General features: G+C 40.0%; 1 protein-coding gene across 7 annotated transcripts in view; it reads right to left on the bottom strand.

Annotated features, from left to right (window-relative positions):
* ELF1 (E74 like ETS transcription factor 1) overlaps window positions 1-17,674 on the bottom strand; it is a 143,024-nt gene that overhangs the window by 2,308 nt on the left and 123,042 nt on the right. For all 7 annotated transcript variants that reach the window (XM_077812111.1, XM_077812100.1, XM_077812091.1 and 4 more), the window contains 3 exons: window positions 17,063-17,146; window positions 15,728-15,920; window positions 13,584-14,054 (listed from right to left, as the gene is read on the bottom strand). In XM_077812111.1, the coding sequence (XP_077668237.1) occupies window positions 13,584-14,054; window positions 15,728-15,920; window positions 17,063-17,146 (748 nt within the window). The remainder of the gene's footprint in view (window positions 1-13,583; window positions 14,055-15,727; window positions 15,921-17,062; window positions 17,147-17,674) is intronic.

Genomic DNA, 17,674 nt, shown 5'->3' with positions numbered 1-17,674 from the left:
ACAGAAAACCACAAAGTGATGTGTCTTGGAAGGAACATTTGGGGATGCACCCTCACTATCTTTCACGAAGTGAAAATGCCTACAGTTCATGCCAGCTAACTCAAGGTAAACTCTAGTGACCACATTTCAAGAGCCCCCAGCAAGCACCTCCATGGAGATGAGAGATGTGGCACTGCAAATGGAACAGCTCAGAGGAAAGGTGCTGGCACATGCCATCAGGAAAAGACTTAAAATCTGACAGAGGGTAAGGCACTGAGGCAGCTGCTACCACCCTGAGGAGACTACTCCTGGGGGAATTCTGCACATCTGCGAACATGCAGAATTCCTCTGTCTTACATAATTTTGTATTTTCCTGCACAAAAAATATTTTGCCTAAGAAATGCTGCAGTTTTTGCTTTTGCCTCTGTATTTTATGTGAGAAAATACAAAATTCTTTGCCCAGTGCTGCAGAATTTCCCAAGGAATAGAAGTTCATCACAGAACCCTACCTGCGGAGCCAGGTTAGGACAGAGTCGGACGTACAGGGCTGCTGTGGGGGTCACAGACTGGGGTTCAGAATGGCTAGTGGGGGGAACAGACGGCATGGACTCAGGAGCTAGTGGGGTGAGAGCGTTGAGCCTGGGGAGGGGGTTTGCAGAGATCCACAGGGATGGGGAGTGCAGGGATGGGGAGTGCAGGGACGGGGCAGACGTGCCTGACTGAATGGGAGAGGCTTGGGGTCAGACAGGGTCCGCATGAGGGAGGCTTCCCAACTCTCTAACAATTCCTGCCCTGCAAAAAACCTTCTCACACCCAACACCCTCCAGGTTCACTCTTAGGCTCCTTCCCTCTCCTGCAGCTCCTCCGTTACCCCTAACTTCGCACTGCTTCTGACATATGCAGGAAATACAATTCTGTACTGTAATTAAAATGAATTACACAAAGTTCTGTATTAATATGCCTACTAAGGAATCTATTTGTCAAAAAAAAAATTTACCAGAATCTTTTTTTCTTTTTGGGGCTGTATTGTTACAGATGATGTACTTGCTGACAGATATTTTGAAATAAATTAGCAAAATAATTGAAACCAGCATCATTATATTGTGTTATTATGACAACAAAATGCAGAATTTTCAAATACTGTGTGCAGAATTATTATTTTTTGGCACAGAATTCCCTCAGGGGTAGGAGACCCCACTGGGATGGAAGGGTTAAGGCAGTCACTGCAGCTTTGAAAGCTGTTGTTGAAGTTAACATCTGGGCTCCAAAACATCCAATCTGTGGCCATAAATGCAAAGTAATGCACTTTGAAAAACATAATCCCAATAATACGTATAAAATAATGGGGTCTAAATTAGCTGTTCCGACTTAGGAAAGAGATCTTGGAGTCGTGGATAATTCTCTGAAAAACATCCACTCAATGGGCAGCAGTAGTCAAAAAAGCAAACAGAATGTTGGGAATCATTAAGAAAGGGATAGATAATAACACAGAAAATATCATATTGCCTCTATATAAATCTGTGGTATGCTCACATCTTGAATACTGTGTGCAGATGTGGTCACCCCATCTCAAAAAAAGATATACTGGAATTGGAAAAGGTTCAGAAAAGGGCAACAAAAATGATTACGGGTATGGAACGGCTTCCATATGAGAAGAGATTAATAAGATTGGGACTTTTCAACTTGGAAAAGAGATGACTAAGGAGAGATATGATAGACGTCTATAAAATCATGACTGATGTGGAGAAAGTAAATAAGGAAGTGTTATTTACTCCTTATCATAACACAAGAATTAGGAGCCACCAAATGAAATTAATAGGCAGCAGATTTAAAACAAACAGAACTATTTTTTTTCCCCACAAACGCACAGTCAACCTGTGGAACTCCTTGTCAGAGGATGTTGTGAAGGCCTAGACTATAACAGGGTTCAAATAAGAACTAGATAAGTTCATGGAGGATAGGTCCATCAATGGCTATTAGCCAGGATGGGCAGGGATGGTGTCCCTAGCCTCTATTTGCCAGGAGGTGGGAATGTGTGACGGGGATGGATCACTTGATGGTCACCTTTTAGGTTCATTCCCTTTGGGGCACCTGGCATTGGCCACTGACGGAAGAAAGAATACTGGGCTTGATGGATCTTTGGTCTGACTCAATATGGCTGCTCTTATGTTCTTATACATCATACTAGCTCTTCTCTGAAGCTACTACTTTATTCTCCAGAATTTCAGCTTCCATTTAAAATAAAATAATAAATCTCCTAGTTGTTATGCTTGCAAAGAAAAACTCAGCTGAGTGTTACCCATACAAAGATAAGACCACAGAGAGCCTGGAACAATATCTTTGAAGAATGAACTATTCTGTTCATTTCAGTGAGAAGTTAACCGTAACACGCAGCAATGATAATTTAAAACGCTAATGTTGTTAAATTACATTCCTCAAGAAACAAGGAGGGTACATATGTGCACTGTAACAGCTCATTTTGATACCAAAAGTGGGTAGCCCTTGGGAGACACCATGACTTATATTCTTCCCCAATCAAGAGGCTCTAAGTGCCACATGATTACATTTTGCATATTTACACAATCTACTGTGAGCAGCATCCATTTTAGTGACATACATAGGCAGAGCATATTTTATGGGCAGAACTTGAAAGAATTCCATCATCTTTTTTCCCCAAACTGACCCTTGGTTAATAGATTTGTTGAGGCAGAAAATAATCCATGAATGGAAGAAAGAAGGGAAGTTTAAAGGATGGAGATGACCAATTATGAGTTAATGGAGCGGTGATCAAGTCAGGATGATGAGCAGTAACAGAGTGGGGAGAGGAATGAATGATAGTGAATTGGGGTGTATTTGACTAAGTCACAAAAGGGAGAAAGAAACACACTGCAAAAGCCTCATTGCTTAATGCCCTTCTGGAGTGCTGAGATATTACACTGGGCACTGTGAGAACCTGAAGAGAAAGATGGAATGTGGGATGCTGGGAGGGAGGGAGCCAACCAAGTAGTGAGTGAGGTAGGTGCGCATGCTCATGCAGTGTGTTTTGTATGGAATTGCATGTGCTGATGTTTACAGTAAAGATGGGCAAGTAGATTTTGTTCCTGGCCAGGGAACCAGCCAATTTAACAAGGCTGATTTAGACACAGAAGTCTACCAGCCCTGACTAAAAATTTATTTGACCACCTTTACTGCAAATAGTACTGAAAAGATAATGACATTTTACTCATTCAACAAACCCCACCTCCCAAACTACTCAGCCAAAACCCAGGCAGCTAGAATTTTTCTAGACTGCTCTGTTTTCTGTTATGTTTTGCTCTATTAATAATTTCGCCATTTCTACTATACTTCTTGTGCTACTGCACAAGTCTGTGAGTGGTGCCCTATCAAGAGTCTTTCTGAAGCTACTACTTTTAAAAAACAAGACTATTGAGCAATATTGGCTAAGAGGAAATACTGCTGAAAAAATACAGGTTCTGATTACTACTGAGGAAAAGATGAGACATGTTCCCCACTAATTTCAGCCTGCTGGCAGGGAAATGATAAAAATCTATTTACTGGTTCATTGGGTGTGGTTATAATCTAGTGTTGTGCAACATCACAGTCACTGATCTGGAGATGAATAGAGATGTTGCAAACACTAGCTGACAGGTGACAGAAACAAGTTTATTCATAGCGATTTACTTCTGAAACTTCGAAAACACAAAAAAGGGGAGAAAAATCCTACAAAGGTCTTGAAGCTACAAACCAAGTTAAGCAGTGTTTAACAATATACTAAGCAAATTAAATAATGCAAGATAAAGAAAAACAGAGAGAGAGAGAGAGAGAGAGAGACGAACTGAGGAGAATTCATTCCCTAGCATAAGTTACTCAACATACAGATGTAAGAACAGATAGTTTAAGAGGGAAAAGATTTCCCCCACTCATCTAATTGATTGATACAATGTAAATCCAGGAGGACTAGGGAGGTGGAATGCACATGACATGCAATTTAGAGCCAACTTCAGGTGCAAGAGTTAAGATAGATTCACTGGAGTAAATCCACTTGTACAAGTCATATCTAATGGGAAAATCTTGCTGGCATGTAGTGCATCCCACACCAGTGCCTCTAATAGACTGGCCTAAGACCTCACATCCACGGGATTCTCTCTGGTGGTCACCAGACCCCTGAACACATAGCCAGACACACTGGAGCTGCTGATCTGCCTATGTACACAGATAAGGGTGGGGGAAAGGGGCACGGGATACCCTTATACTGGGCCTTAACATCCCCTCCTCCAAAGAAAGGTCAGAACCTTCCCCTTTCTTCTCTAGCAGCTAAGGTCATGTATTAAGTAAATGGTAGAGCCACAAGGCTTGTCTATATAAAACAACTAGTGCACAGAAAGCTGGGGTGTAAATCTCTCTCACAGTACTCAGCACACACTCCCTGTCCATATTGGCCCTGCTACCACACATTAAAAATTTGCTAGAGTCCTTTGATCTACTCTCATTTCAAAATAGAGTAAATCAAAGACTGCTAGGGAACTTTTAGTGTGCGGTCGCAGGGTGCACACAGAGAGTTAGTGCGCAGCAGGCTAGTGCGAGGCAGATTTACACGATAGCTTGCCGAGCACTAACTGCTCCGACAGACAAGCCCATAGAGAACCCAATTTTCCTGACTCCCTATTTGGTGCTATATCCATCACGCTCTTCAGATGTACCATCCTTTCCCATGCTTTGTTGCCACAAGTAACCTTGACACATGAAGTCAAGAAGTTTGAGTTCAGATGACAGAAGACTTTGTGAACCCAATAACTTGTGCTGTAGCTAAGTGGTATACCTAAGAAAGCCTCCTCCTACCCTATAGTACCTGCTAACATGGCCAGCAGAACTGTCCTGGAAAGAAAGGCAACTAGATAAATCCAAACTGCTTCTGCACAACCAAAGACTCAGGTATCTCCCACTGCAAAGAGCTCTGATCCTACTTGCAGAAGAAATGAAAACAAACAGCAAAAGAGTCTGAGACAGTCTTTTCCCAGCTCCAGGAAAATTAGTCAGAGTGGAAAGAGATGATCATAGCACCTTTCCTGATGGCATTTAGCCCAATCATAAATGCATTAAGAAAAACCTGTGGTATCACCAGCAAAAAGAATTTATGACCTTTTTGGTGAAAGCCTGCAGAGATCACATCAGCCCACTGTTGACCAATGCCTTCCTCAAGAAGGGGTTTTCTCTGCTACCTTTAAACATGGGACATAGTCCAGCATGCATTGAACAAACAAACAAACACCACCTGACACAGCCACTCTTCGCAACTACTAATCTGTCGCCTACCTTTAATCTCTCTTTTTTGGGGAGCGTTATATCAGTGGCTATTTGATCACCAGTATTTTAGACTCCTAGCTAAGTTTCTGTTTGGGATAGGTCAGAGACACCACTGATTGCAATTATGGAGGATTTCCTTAGGCCAGGAACAGAAGCAAAGTACCTATGCAGAGGCCAGTTGATCTAACAATGGCTTGTCACATCAATCAGCAGGTGCTGTTGACCACCTTCAAGACATCAGCAAAGGTGGTCTAAATCATATTAAATTTGCATTGTTCATTTCTTCTCACATGTCCCAGAGGGCCCGGATGGCCAGCTGCTCCTCTTCCCTGAGGATACTCACCTGTCACCACTCTTTCATTGTCACATAAATGTTGAGTAAGGGGCTGATGTGAAATGCCACGGTCTACAATGACCTCAGTGTGCTGACTTCATCCAGGTCTGCAGCTCTTTCATATTCATCATAGCCAGGGCTGTTTCCCAGCTGGCTTAGCATCCAAAAGAAACAGGAACCTGTATGGAAAGCAGCTGGCTCACACTAAATCTGGGCAGGACAGTGCCAGGTTTTTCATTGCCCTCACCTTGGATAGTTATTTACACCTGAGCAAAGTGAGTATAAAGTGGGTTCAAAATGCTACCAAATCAGATTCGTAGCATTTCCACTTTGCACAACTATTAATGACTGCACATGGTACAATAAGCATGATGTGCAAAATATTTTGATGAATTATAACCCTTTATAGGTAAGTCTACAACAGGCAAACCTGCACCTGTTTTTCAGCATCACTGTAACTGAACTCATGCTACCGGCAGTTAAGGTATACTGTAGACTGGGCACTGGCATTTTTATCACCATGTCATTTTATAATGAAAAAGGCCTACAAAGTTTGGGTAGTGTAGACATTTGAAAGGTTCCTGCCCTCTTCAGGTCAAGGCAGTGCACTGTCTTAGGTCCTGTTGAATTATTCACTGCTCCTGAACTCCTTGAAATAGTGGCTAGAAGCAACATCTTTCATCTTTGGCTAGCAGGAAACTGTGCCCTTGTCTCGAGAATGACCTAGCCATGGTGATTATGACTCAGTGACTTCTTGAGGCCAACTGGCAGAGCGCTATGGGGTGCATAAGATTTTACAGGGATCCCCTGGGTCGGATATGTGCCTAATAATTTACAAAAGGGTGGCATGTGTGGTCTGAAAACCAGTAGCCCACTAGTCATCATGGTGAAACTTATGTAGAGATAATATTTAAGGAGTTATGTCTCCAAACTGAAAATTATATTACTAAGGCAGGTAACAGGTTCCTTTCAGGCAGAGGGTGGCGACGCATATCTCTCTGTCTCATCATTGCGTGCCCCACAATGCAGGCCTATTTGCGTGCTGAGCCAGATGCTGATTAAGAGATTGCGAAATCTACAAGAAAGCGGTATACAGGAAAAAAACAATCATCAGGGGGAATCCTGCTTATGAATAAGGACAATGAATTGTTTTGATATATCTGGGGGTACAGACACCCTGGATCTTTCACTGAGGAGGCAAGCTGACAGCACGATTTGTCTCATGAATGGAAGATCACAGCCAAGCCTGGCTGTAAAACACTTGAAGAACTTTGGGTTATCATTTCTCCTCTAAAAGTCTCAGAATTGGTGTTATGATTTTTATATGTAACCATTTCTTTCCAATACTTCTATTTGCTATCACTTAAATCTTGATACCTTGTTAAACAAACATTTAGTTTTTTTCTCTATAAATATATCTCTAAGTGCTGTGTGTCAAGAAGAGTGGTGATGTGAGGTGAAACTGGTAAGCTGGGGTGTGCTGCTTCTTTGGAAGCAGCGAATCTGTGAGCATTGTGATTGTCCAGTGGAGCAGGCACTGGACTCTCCAGGGAGACCCCCAGAGGCCTTGAGGGTTGGGGTGTGCCAATTGCTAACTTGTACAGTGACAGCGGGGCCTGCAAGGCCTAGAGGGGAGTGCTTGTATTGCCCATGGCTGGTGGAGTCAGAGTGCTCAGTCAGGACTCAGTCAGCCGGCACAGACAAGACTTCCTCACACTAAGGGCAGGTGGTAGCGAGGTGCTTCACAACTCTGGGCACCCCCAAGAAGCATCAAAGTGATCATGTTCATGTCAGCTCCAAGCTGGACTACTGCAACATGCTATACCATGGGGTTACCCACAAAGGTCAAGCTGCATGATGAATCAGCTTCAGCTTTTATCAGCCCACCTAGTAACTCAGGGGGTCAGCAACCTTTGGCATGTGGCCCATCAGGGTAATCCACTGGTGGGCTGCGAGACATTTTGTTTACCTTGACTGTCCGAAGGCATGGCCCCCCGCAGCTCCCAGTGGCTGCGGTTCGCAATATGCTCATGATTCCATTCTTTGTACATTAGTAACATCAGAACATCTCTCCTCCGTGTCTGAAATGTTATGTCTGAAATCACTACTGCTTAAAGATTAAAAGTAAACTGAAATCATTGTATGTGTCTGGGTCTATGATGGTCTACTTTTACCATTACAGGTCCCCAATTATTCCTTCAAGTGCCTTTGTACACAGATACACAAGGATTACAGTAAATTATTCCAGTTGAAAATGAACATAACTATTTTACAAGTGTTAAACAGAGATTCATGTGAAAATAGATTTTTCTTAAGTGACCAATATTTTATTGAAAAAGATTTCTAATTAGAATGCTGATCCACAGGAACATTTATATTTGTGTTTAGTCATTGCAAACAGCTCGTGCCAAATTCTGTTCACGATTACTTACTTCCATTGTATCAGAGAAGAACTTGGCCCATGGGGTTTAGGCATTAAAATCACATAGGAAGTCCTTTCATTAAGAGAAAAGTAAAATAGGTAAAGCAGCAGTTCAAACAGCTTGAACTAGTCAGAAAAAGCTCTATTCTCTTTAGGCATAGGCTAAATTAGATAAGATTTTGGTGCACTTTAACAATTTTTTCTCTCCAAAAGCTTCCACACCTAACTCTTTCCTCACTGCTCTGTTAGATTTCTGTGGGCAAGACAGTGTATTGTCAGTCTTGCAAAAAATTCCCTAGGGCATCATTCTATGCTGTTGCTAGTTTATTACTGAACACTAATGTAACAAAAAGGAGCTATAAATGATGATGGAGAATGTGAAGTTGACTTAGTCTGCCTTGCAGCTGGTGCAGTCATTTACACCTATGCAACGTGGGTGCAGGGGTGCTGGAACAATTTTTATAGTGGGAGTGCTGAGAGCCATTGAACCAAACTGTAAACCCTGTATATAATGGAAACCACTTCAAACCAGGGGGTGCGGTAGCACCCCCAGGACCAGCACCTATGCGCAGGTGTAGAATGCTATCAAATCTGAATTTTTAACTCATTTACACATTTTATACCCATTTTCTACAAGTACAAACAACAATATTGCCTTACACCTTTGGAAGAATTAAGCCCTATGTTTTTAACTGCACTTCAGTTTGTAGTATCTACTTTTCTTGGAGAAAATGGAAAAGGTCATGACAGAAGAGCTGCAATCCTGTCCCTGAAAAGTTCTGTCCTCAGCTGAGAAAAGAACGGACTAGCTATAGCCACATTTAAAAAAAGGTCGGTCAGGCACAAATCTAGTTTGACAATAGTTTTCAAACATGATTGTAGCTAATATAACTATCATGTCAAGTGTAGGCAGTTTTCTTTTCTTAAAATAAGCCCATTAGCAGAAACGCTGCATGCTACAGACTACTGCTCAGAAGGCAGCTGGAAAATATTAAAGAGACCAGGTTTCAGAGTAGCAGCTGTGTTAGTCTGTGTTCGCAAAAAGAAAAAGGAGTACTAGTGGCACCTTAGAGACTAACCAATTTATTTGAGCATAAGCTTTCGTGAGCTACAGCTCACTTAATCATGCATCCGATGAAGTAAGCTGTAGCTCATGAAAGCTTATGCTCAAATAAATTGGTTAGTCTCTAAGGTGCCACTAGTACTCCTTTTCTTTTTATTAAAGAGGCCACCAATTTAAACTTTAAAAAAGAAAAAAAAACTTTTCTACACAACAGGTAGATAACCACATAGAATTCTTGCCAAAAAATATTACTAAAGCTAAGTGCTTAGCAGGATTCTAAAGAGGATGAGACATTTATATGGATAACACAATCCAAAAGTTACATTAGACAGGATAAAGAAATTAAAAAGAATAAAACCCCTCATGCTTCAAGGTATAGGCCAACCACTAAAATGTAGGGCTCAGAAAAACTTCCACAGAGTAGGTTGTGTTCATTATGGGATTCCTGGCACCTTCCTCTTACTGTCTGTTGTATGTGGCATGACACTAGACTACCTGTAGATCTGATCCTTTATGGAGGTTCCTACAAGGAAATGATGAGTATGGGTACAAACTGATATAGCTATAAATGTATCTGAAAAAAACGGTTTTGAACCTTACTAGAGAGAGACCCTAAAATGTACATTTCAGAAAAAAATTAAATGTTTTCAATCTCATCAAAACTCCCAAGACTGCCCTGGTAAAACTTTACAAGGACATTTAGTTTTTTTGAATTTGGACCTGAGATATATCCTAGATCAACTGTAACCAGCCAGGAACATCCAGTGAATTTGTATGGCCCATCAGTAAGGCTGCGAGTTTGTCACGTTGGTCACTGAAGTCACGAATTCCGTGACTTTCCGGGATCTCCGTGACTTCTGCAGTGGCTGGTGCACCTGGCCCGGGGCCAATCGCACCAGCTGCTGCTAGGGCAGTCTCAAGCCACTGAGCTCCCCCTCCCCTCCGTAACAGCAGGAGTTTGGGTGTGGAAGGGGGCAGGGGTAGGCAGTTGGGGCAGGAGATGGGGTGAGGGCTCTGGGCAGCACTTAACTCCAGGGCTCCCCAGAAGCGGCGACATACCCCTCCCTTAGGTCCTAGGCAGAGCCATGGCCAGGCAGCTCTGCACGCAGTTCCCGGCCAATGGCAGCTGCAGGGCCAGCACTTGGGGTGGAGGTAGCGCGCAGAGCTCCTTGGCCATGCCACCGCCTAGGAGCTGAGGGAGGGGGATGTTGCCACTTCTGGGGAGGCAGGTAGCCAGGTTGGGAGCCTGAGCCAGCCCCACCAATGCTCTTCCCTGCCCCCCCCCCCAGCACCAGGTGGGGTCCTGGGCCACACACCATCATCTGCCCCCACCCCAGAACCAGTGGGAGTCCTGCAGCGCCCCCGGGCCACCACCCCACAGCACGCTTGGTGCCCCCTGGGATCCCCCCCTGCCCCAGCCCCCTGCCCCAAGATTTAGTCAGGGGTATATAGTACAAGTCATGTACAGGTCATGGGCTGTGAATTTTTGTTTATTGCCTGTGACCTGTCCATGACTTTTACTAAAAATATCCGTGACTAAAACATAGCCTTACTCATCAGCCCCTCAATTTACAGCTTACCTAGTCCACCATTGTCAGATGGAAACTTTTAAAATGTATTTCTAGTGTTGATCCCCCATGCACCTCTGCAGCTAGAATACTTGCTTTTTTTTTTGGTTATCAATTACTAAACCTTTTACAATTAATTATGTATTATATTGACTAGACCAGATCATTTTTTCCTTTAATCTGAGTGTCTTGGATTTGTCATTATATCTAGCAAAGCATAAACCACAGAAATATTTCTACATTATGCTTAAAAAAAATAAAAACAGCTGCCCATCATTGTAATATGGGAGTCTAAGACAGTGTTTAAGGGCTCTGTTGTTTCATTTGAGCTTCATGCTAGTGTTACTGCTACTTCCTCCTTTTCTCCTTTAAAACTACTGCCCACAGTCCAGTTGTGAAATATTTTAAACACAACAGGATGTTGAAATAGCAACATGTAGTTTTGCAACTTTTGGATGCATTATTGTCTTTGCTTCCCTGCCCTCCTGATTAAATCTTGCAGATTGTTCAGGAAGTTTTTGCTAGGTAATCCTGAAATGGCTCAGTATGGGTATCCTTCTTACTCTACAAATCGCTGTACTGTTTCCCTATTAATGTTTCATAGCATTGTTCTCCTGACTTAGATGTCACTGCATGACCTCAGTCATTTATTTCTTCATCCATTTGCTTCCTCTATATTATCTGAGTCACTTTTTGAGACTGATGAATAATTAAATCCTTAGTTATCTCTGAAGTCATATTGTTATACAGCATTTAATGGCTTTGCAATTAGGCTTTAAAGCTCTTTGGTGTATGAAGGAATATTAAAAACACAGCACTAAGAGAGACTAACTTTAAATTGTCTCTCACTTTTATGCTAAATGTTAGTGTTTAATTCAGTTCAAAACTTCATCTTATATGGTATAAATAAACTTCCCTCAGAAGTTGCTTTGTCTTGTGGAAAGCAAGCAGCCATCTACTTTTTTTTAAATCTACTTTCATCAACTTTCTTTTTTAAATCCTGCCAAATTCTCCATGATTACATTTATCTAAACTTCTGGATCACATGTACCTTTTCTCTCCCTTAAGTACATTTTGAAATGGTCCTAACATACAAGCTTCACCGAAATTAAGAATGAAAAAGAGTGTTAAAATGGATAGCATCAACTTGAAAATCATAATTCTGTTTTTATTCACTAATTTTAAAGATAACTTATTAATATAACTGAAATATCAGAGAAAAATGTTTTTTAGATTTGTTTACTTTGTTCATTTGACAACCCTTTGGAGATAGTTTCACTAATTGCTGTTTCCCCTACATAGTCCATTGGCTAGTGAATTTCCCCTGATTTATGTGGGGTTTTCATATAGCAACATGGGAGAGAAAACATTTTATAATTACATTTCTTTTAGAACAATTAGCAGCGAGATTATGGATCATGTGTATTACCTAAAACTACGTTTATTCCAAGCAAACAATAAGTAACATAAAATCATTTTTCTGGTTTGAGACTATAGTCGTGGTCTGCCACTTCATATATACATATATGGAAAATCCACAGTTTTCTGACTATTCTCTGTGTCTCCTTAAAACTTCTTATTGACTCCTTTATATTCTATTAGTTTGTGGGGGCTGAACAGCCCAGCTGTAGACATCAGTGCTTAAAAACCTGGCTACTCTGCCACTCAGGATGCAGTCTCTCCTCCTTTTAAATCAGTGGTGATTTCATTATTGTTTACCTTTAAAAAATCCTTCTCTTAGCACAGAGAGATGAAAGAATAAAATCATCTTCTTGAAACTGAGAAATGGAGTTGTGATCAGATTAATGTTACTGATTTAAATTTGTCAGAGTTCCATGCTTCAGTCGCAGAGAATCATGTGGGTCTATTCATGCAAATCAGAATTTGATAAGATGCTTCTGAATAATGTTTTTAAGGGGGAGAGAAGAAAAAAAGAGAGGGAAATAGCACTAGTGTCACTTAATGGTAAAATGTGGACTAAAGTGCTGGGGATGTTTCATAATATCGAATTTTAAACGAGAAAAAAAATATACACCCAACTCAATATTGTTCTTTTAAAGATTTTAAGTAAGACGGTTCCTTCCTTGCAACTCCAGAATTACAAAATAATCTTTCAGTGTGGTATAGCTCTAAGTGATTGTTCTTGAGGCATCTCTAGTCAATACACCACCAATGACTTGAAGGTGCAAAACAGTAACATAAAGGTACTTGATTAGTGTCTAACTTACCAGTTAAGGGCTGCACTGAAATGTGACTGTCTCCCCCAACATTAGTAAACACGTAAAAGTCTCAGAAGGCCATACTGATAACTATCTTTTATAAACAGAAGAGGTATGGAAGCATACTGGGTGCTGTTCCAACAATGACAGTGGGGTGCCACTTTAGTGCTTTGCCCTGTTATCTCTGTTAATAGGTGGAATACACAAAAAGAGGAAAGAGACGACACACTACAATTTATAAGGCGATGGGTATGTCAAGAATGAAATTAAATCCCAAGAAAATTCTTTTTAAAAAGCATTAATGTAAAACACACATTGTTTGGGTTAATGTTGAAAATGCTGAGTAAAAGCAGAATTAATAAACATAACAGTGGCATAGGAACCAAATAAAGAGAAATCAGTGTTGTCAAGAATGTTAACTTTTTTCTGCTTTCTTCTCAAAGTCCTAAAGATTCTTTGCTACTGTAATGCTGCAGAATTAAGATTTGCAATTTTCTTCCCTTTCCTAAATATAGTGTCTTAGCAGAGTACCCATTTTACAATGTAACAAAAAAACCAGACCAATTTATTGATCATTCACACTGTCTTCATATCACAATAACTGAATTAAGAGGAGAGCAATGTGGCAAAATAGAAAACAGCCACATTGGATCGTGAAAATGTTCATAAATCAACTTCCTTTACATTTTCTTACCTTATATTCTGAACAGAGGAATGTAATGTTTCATCCTGCATGTTACTAGCTACAGTTGCATGTCCTTCTGCGATGGATTGCACTGGCTGCATTACATGAACTGTCCGAAAAAGCTGAGTTGGATGTATTGGCTGTGCAGATTGCATTGTCCTCAAAACATCAGTTGTAAAACCAGGTATCTGCTGTTGTACAACTTCCACGGGGTCCTTAAGTTTAGTAGACTTAGAGTTCCCTGTTGTTTTTAGAACTGTGGTGGATCCTCCTCTTGTTCCTGTGTTAGAAGATGCTCTAGATCTGCCTGATTGGTTTCTATTAGTCACAGTTGTTGACAATAAAGAGGAATCTGAAGACTCGGTACTGGGACTCGGATCCTCATCATCTATGTAGATAAGATCTTTCGGCATTTCTTTAAACTGATACACCAAACGCTGACCTTCTACTTTAGCCAGTATACCTCTTTGGTAATAGTATCTGTTCAAAGCAGGCACATACATCAACAAGTTATATAGCATAATTGGCTATGAAAAAAGACAAATCATCATCAGCAATGAAGTGGAGGGGTTTTTGTTTATAAATCTAAATAACAATCATTGCCTACTGACATTTTCTGTTACCCTTCTTTATGCTCAAGGAGGGAGACATATTATATATCACTCAAAGCAACTTGCACTTCATGATACCAATATTATTATTTTTTTTATCACAATGCCTAGTGTTAAATGACACTTTGATAATCCTGGTAAAATGGCAATATCTTGCCTCAAATCTCCCATCTCTGTCAAATATTCAAATTCTTTCTTTACTATATAAAGTGCATAATATATAGACTATATAAAGAACTAAATTACATATCACTATAAGGTTCTTGTAGAGCAAAGGGGAGGGGATAGGGAAACATTACTTTCCATTGTGTTACAAATTGACTTACAATAAAGGTGCAAAAATATAGAGGTTGGGGTGGGGAGAGTGCTTTAAGCAAATTTTTTATTTTTATTACAGTAGTGCTTAGAATCTCCAAACAATAGGGAAAATGTTTTAAAATTAGGCTTGCATCCATATATGGTTGTGCAATTGCTCACCTACTTTGCACAAACTTTTCTGTATGAGCAAGTTTCCAGTTTGCACAAGTACTCATATATGATTAAATCCTTTTCTAGTCATCTGTACATGCAAATTGGGGAAGTATGCACAGACCTGAATTCTGCTGGGGAGGAACACCCTCATAGCTTGGATTTGAAACTGGGTCATTTGGCACATATTAAAGTTAATACAATTAGTCCAAATAATTTGATGGTCATCTTTAAGTTTAGTTTACGGAAGTTTGTTGTAAAGGCTTGTCACTCAGACTTTTCAGTCTCCTGAAACTGCCTGTGCTTGGTCTTGAGGAAGTATTGGCTTCTCAAATCATCCTACATTATTAACTACTGTGGGAGATATATCAGTTACCAGTAATGCTTTGGGTAACTGACCATGGAAATGATTGTATTGAATTTATTAGTTTTACAATAGTTTTTACAATAGAAGTGAAGGTGCTTCATTTGCAATGGGCGTCACTAATTTTTTTAGGTTAGGGATGATTTACCTCTATTTCTTTAAATGTGCAAAGCATAAAAAACCACACTCCATGCAAGTTGTACAGCTTACTATACATAAATCAGATATTTTGCCTCTTCAGTAAAGTTGCATTCATTTAAAACAATCAATCCAATATTATCCATATTAAAGAAGTGTAAAAAAATCCAGACCCAATAAAAAAGAAAGCTCTGAATTTGCAGGATTTCTACAGAATTACATATACTTGCACTTTAAGCACTTTGTTAACCCCACAAAACAAATTTCTGCCAATAAAGCAGATTTGTCATTGGACATCAGTATATATCCTAATCTTTTTTTAATCTTCTACTGTATAGTTTGCTCTGTAGAAACTTCAAATTATGCTTTTAACTTTTAGATTTCTTTAGTCCTCCCCGCCACCTCTCCCTCCTTCCCCTGCGCCCCTGCCCTTAAAAAAAACAGCTTCATATTTCAAAAACTGGAGCTCATCTTAGGAAAAAGCCCTTCACAGATGTTAAACAGATTACAGCGAGCTTTCAATATATGAAAATGTTGTGACAAAAATAATCAACTATTTAACACTCACATACCTGAGAGCTCTGCCCATTGTTTCATAATTCATATCAGGTTTGTTTTTGTGCTTTCCCCACAATCTGGACACAGCCTTGGAATCTACCAGTTTAAAAATGCCCTTTTCTCTCTGAGTCCATTTGATATATTTGGGACACGTAGCTTTGTCCTGGAGCAGTGCTAAGAGAAACTCCCAAAGATAAATTGTATTTCCTAAAAGAAAGAAATAAAGCCTTTCAGGAGATATAAACTCCCCCAAATGCACAGTTATATTAATTTCTTAACTTTTATTTAAGTCACAAATACAACAAAGCTCCAGGAACTGAGTGCCTGTTACTTTCTGAACAGACTGTAATTTTGGGTTGAGAATTCCTACACGTGACTATTCTTCCATTCCAACTGAATTATTTCTTAACAGAACATTATTATTTTGCCATCTTTGGCTCTGAATCAGCAAAGAACTCAAGTCCAGTCCTGTTCAGCAAAGCAGTTAAATATACACTACAATACCACTCTACTGACTGGGAATTAAGCAGGTGCTTAAGTACTTTGCTGAATTGGGGCCCACAGGATGATTCTTCACAGGTTCAAGATATCCTTACTTTCATGTTTTAACAATTACATATAATATGTGCAGTAAATAATAGCTTATGCCATGCCAAACAAGAAAACAATTGAAGAATATTAGGATCCATTGGCAAAAACAGGATGATTCTGATGAATAGTTTGCTATAAAATAAAATGATTCATGCTATCAAATTATATTCTCTGTTAGCTGTTGGTTTTGATTTTATTAATGGGAGGTGGGCGAGAGTTGAGATAGCAGAAGAAGGATTATCAGGGAACTTTCTGTGACACCTTTCTTCTGGTGGCTTCACTTTTTTCTTAAACAAGAGGACTGCTCTTCCTGCCACCCAACTGTAAGCTTTGATTATCTCCTTATGCAGATTTAGAAACAGGCAGATGAAAAATGTTTCCAAATATCAGCTGTTGAAGCAACAGCATCCCAAGAAACACTACTACAATGCAAAGCATCCCTCTAGACTTGACCTGAAACAGAGAAGCGTTTGTGGGGGGTTGAAGATCTCCCAAGATCCTGTTAATAAGATGAAGAATGGATTATTCCTCCCAGGAACTGAGTATCTTCCAAAGGGATTTTCTGCACTTTTCCACCTTCTCCCTGCCTCCTCCCTGCTTTCATAGAAGGTGGCAACCATGTCTTCTGAGTGCGTGGCAACACAAGATTTATTTTTGCATACTGAGAAAGCTGGTAGGCTTCATTCTTATGTTACCCAGATTCAGTTTTCAATTTAAAACACTGAAGACAAACATTCTACTCAAACCATCACACTTACCCTTTCCATCTTTGTTTTTCTTTTTCACTGATATGTTTGGAGTTGTTGTAGGGGATTCAGGACGAGAAGATTTGGACTTTTTCCCTGAAATGAAACCACTATTACATAAATTTCAACATAAAAATGTGATCTGGAAAAGAACATTAACTCATTAAAATCTTTGTTTTTTTATATTTCCTCCCCATCTCAACACTTACATTTCTTCTTAATGGCCCATTCCTGTAAAGTGCTGAGCACAGTCAATGCTCATTGACGCTAATAGGTATTGAGGGCACTCCGCATAGCGCTGAGCAATGTAACTGTTCTTGCTTCAAAGATTTTACCTATTTTTCCAAAGCTAGATACATAAATTATATACTTCTGCTTTGAAATCTGTATATTTTTTTGTTCATTCTAGGGCACCTAAAGGCAATTAATAGTAGTTTAATTCATCTTTTTTAACTGTATTTTTTTTAATTAAAAAGCTAGATAAAATACACAGCACTGTCTTGTCTAGCTAGCATCGAAACTTAATTTAGAGACAAAACAAGATTCTTTAGCTCTTTAATATACGAGAAGAAAGCTCCATTGATAGCCAATGTGAGGGAAACATTCATTTTCAATCCTAAATTC

This window comes from Eretmochelys imbricata, chromosome 1 (genome assembly GCF_965152235.1).
Source record: "Eretmochelys imbricata isolate rEreImb1 chromosome 1, rEreImb1.hap1, whole genome shotgun sequence".
In the NCBI taxonomy this organism is placed as follows: Eukaryota; Metazoa; Chordata; order Testudines; family Cheloniidae; genus Eretmochelys; species Eretmochelys imbricata.
Note: the sequence above shows the minus strand (reverse complement) of the source record. Positions and strands in the feature narration are given on the sequence as shown.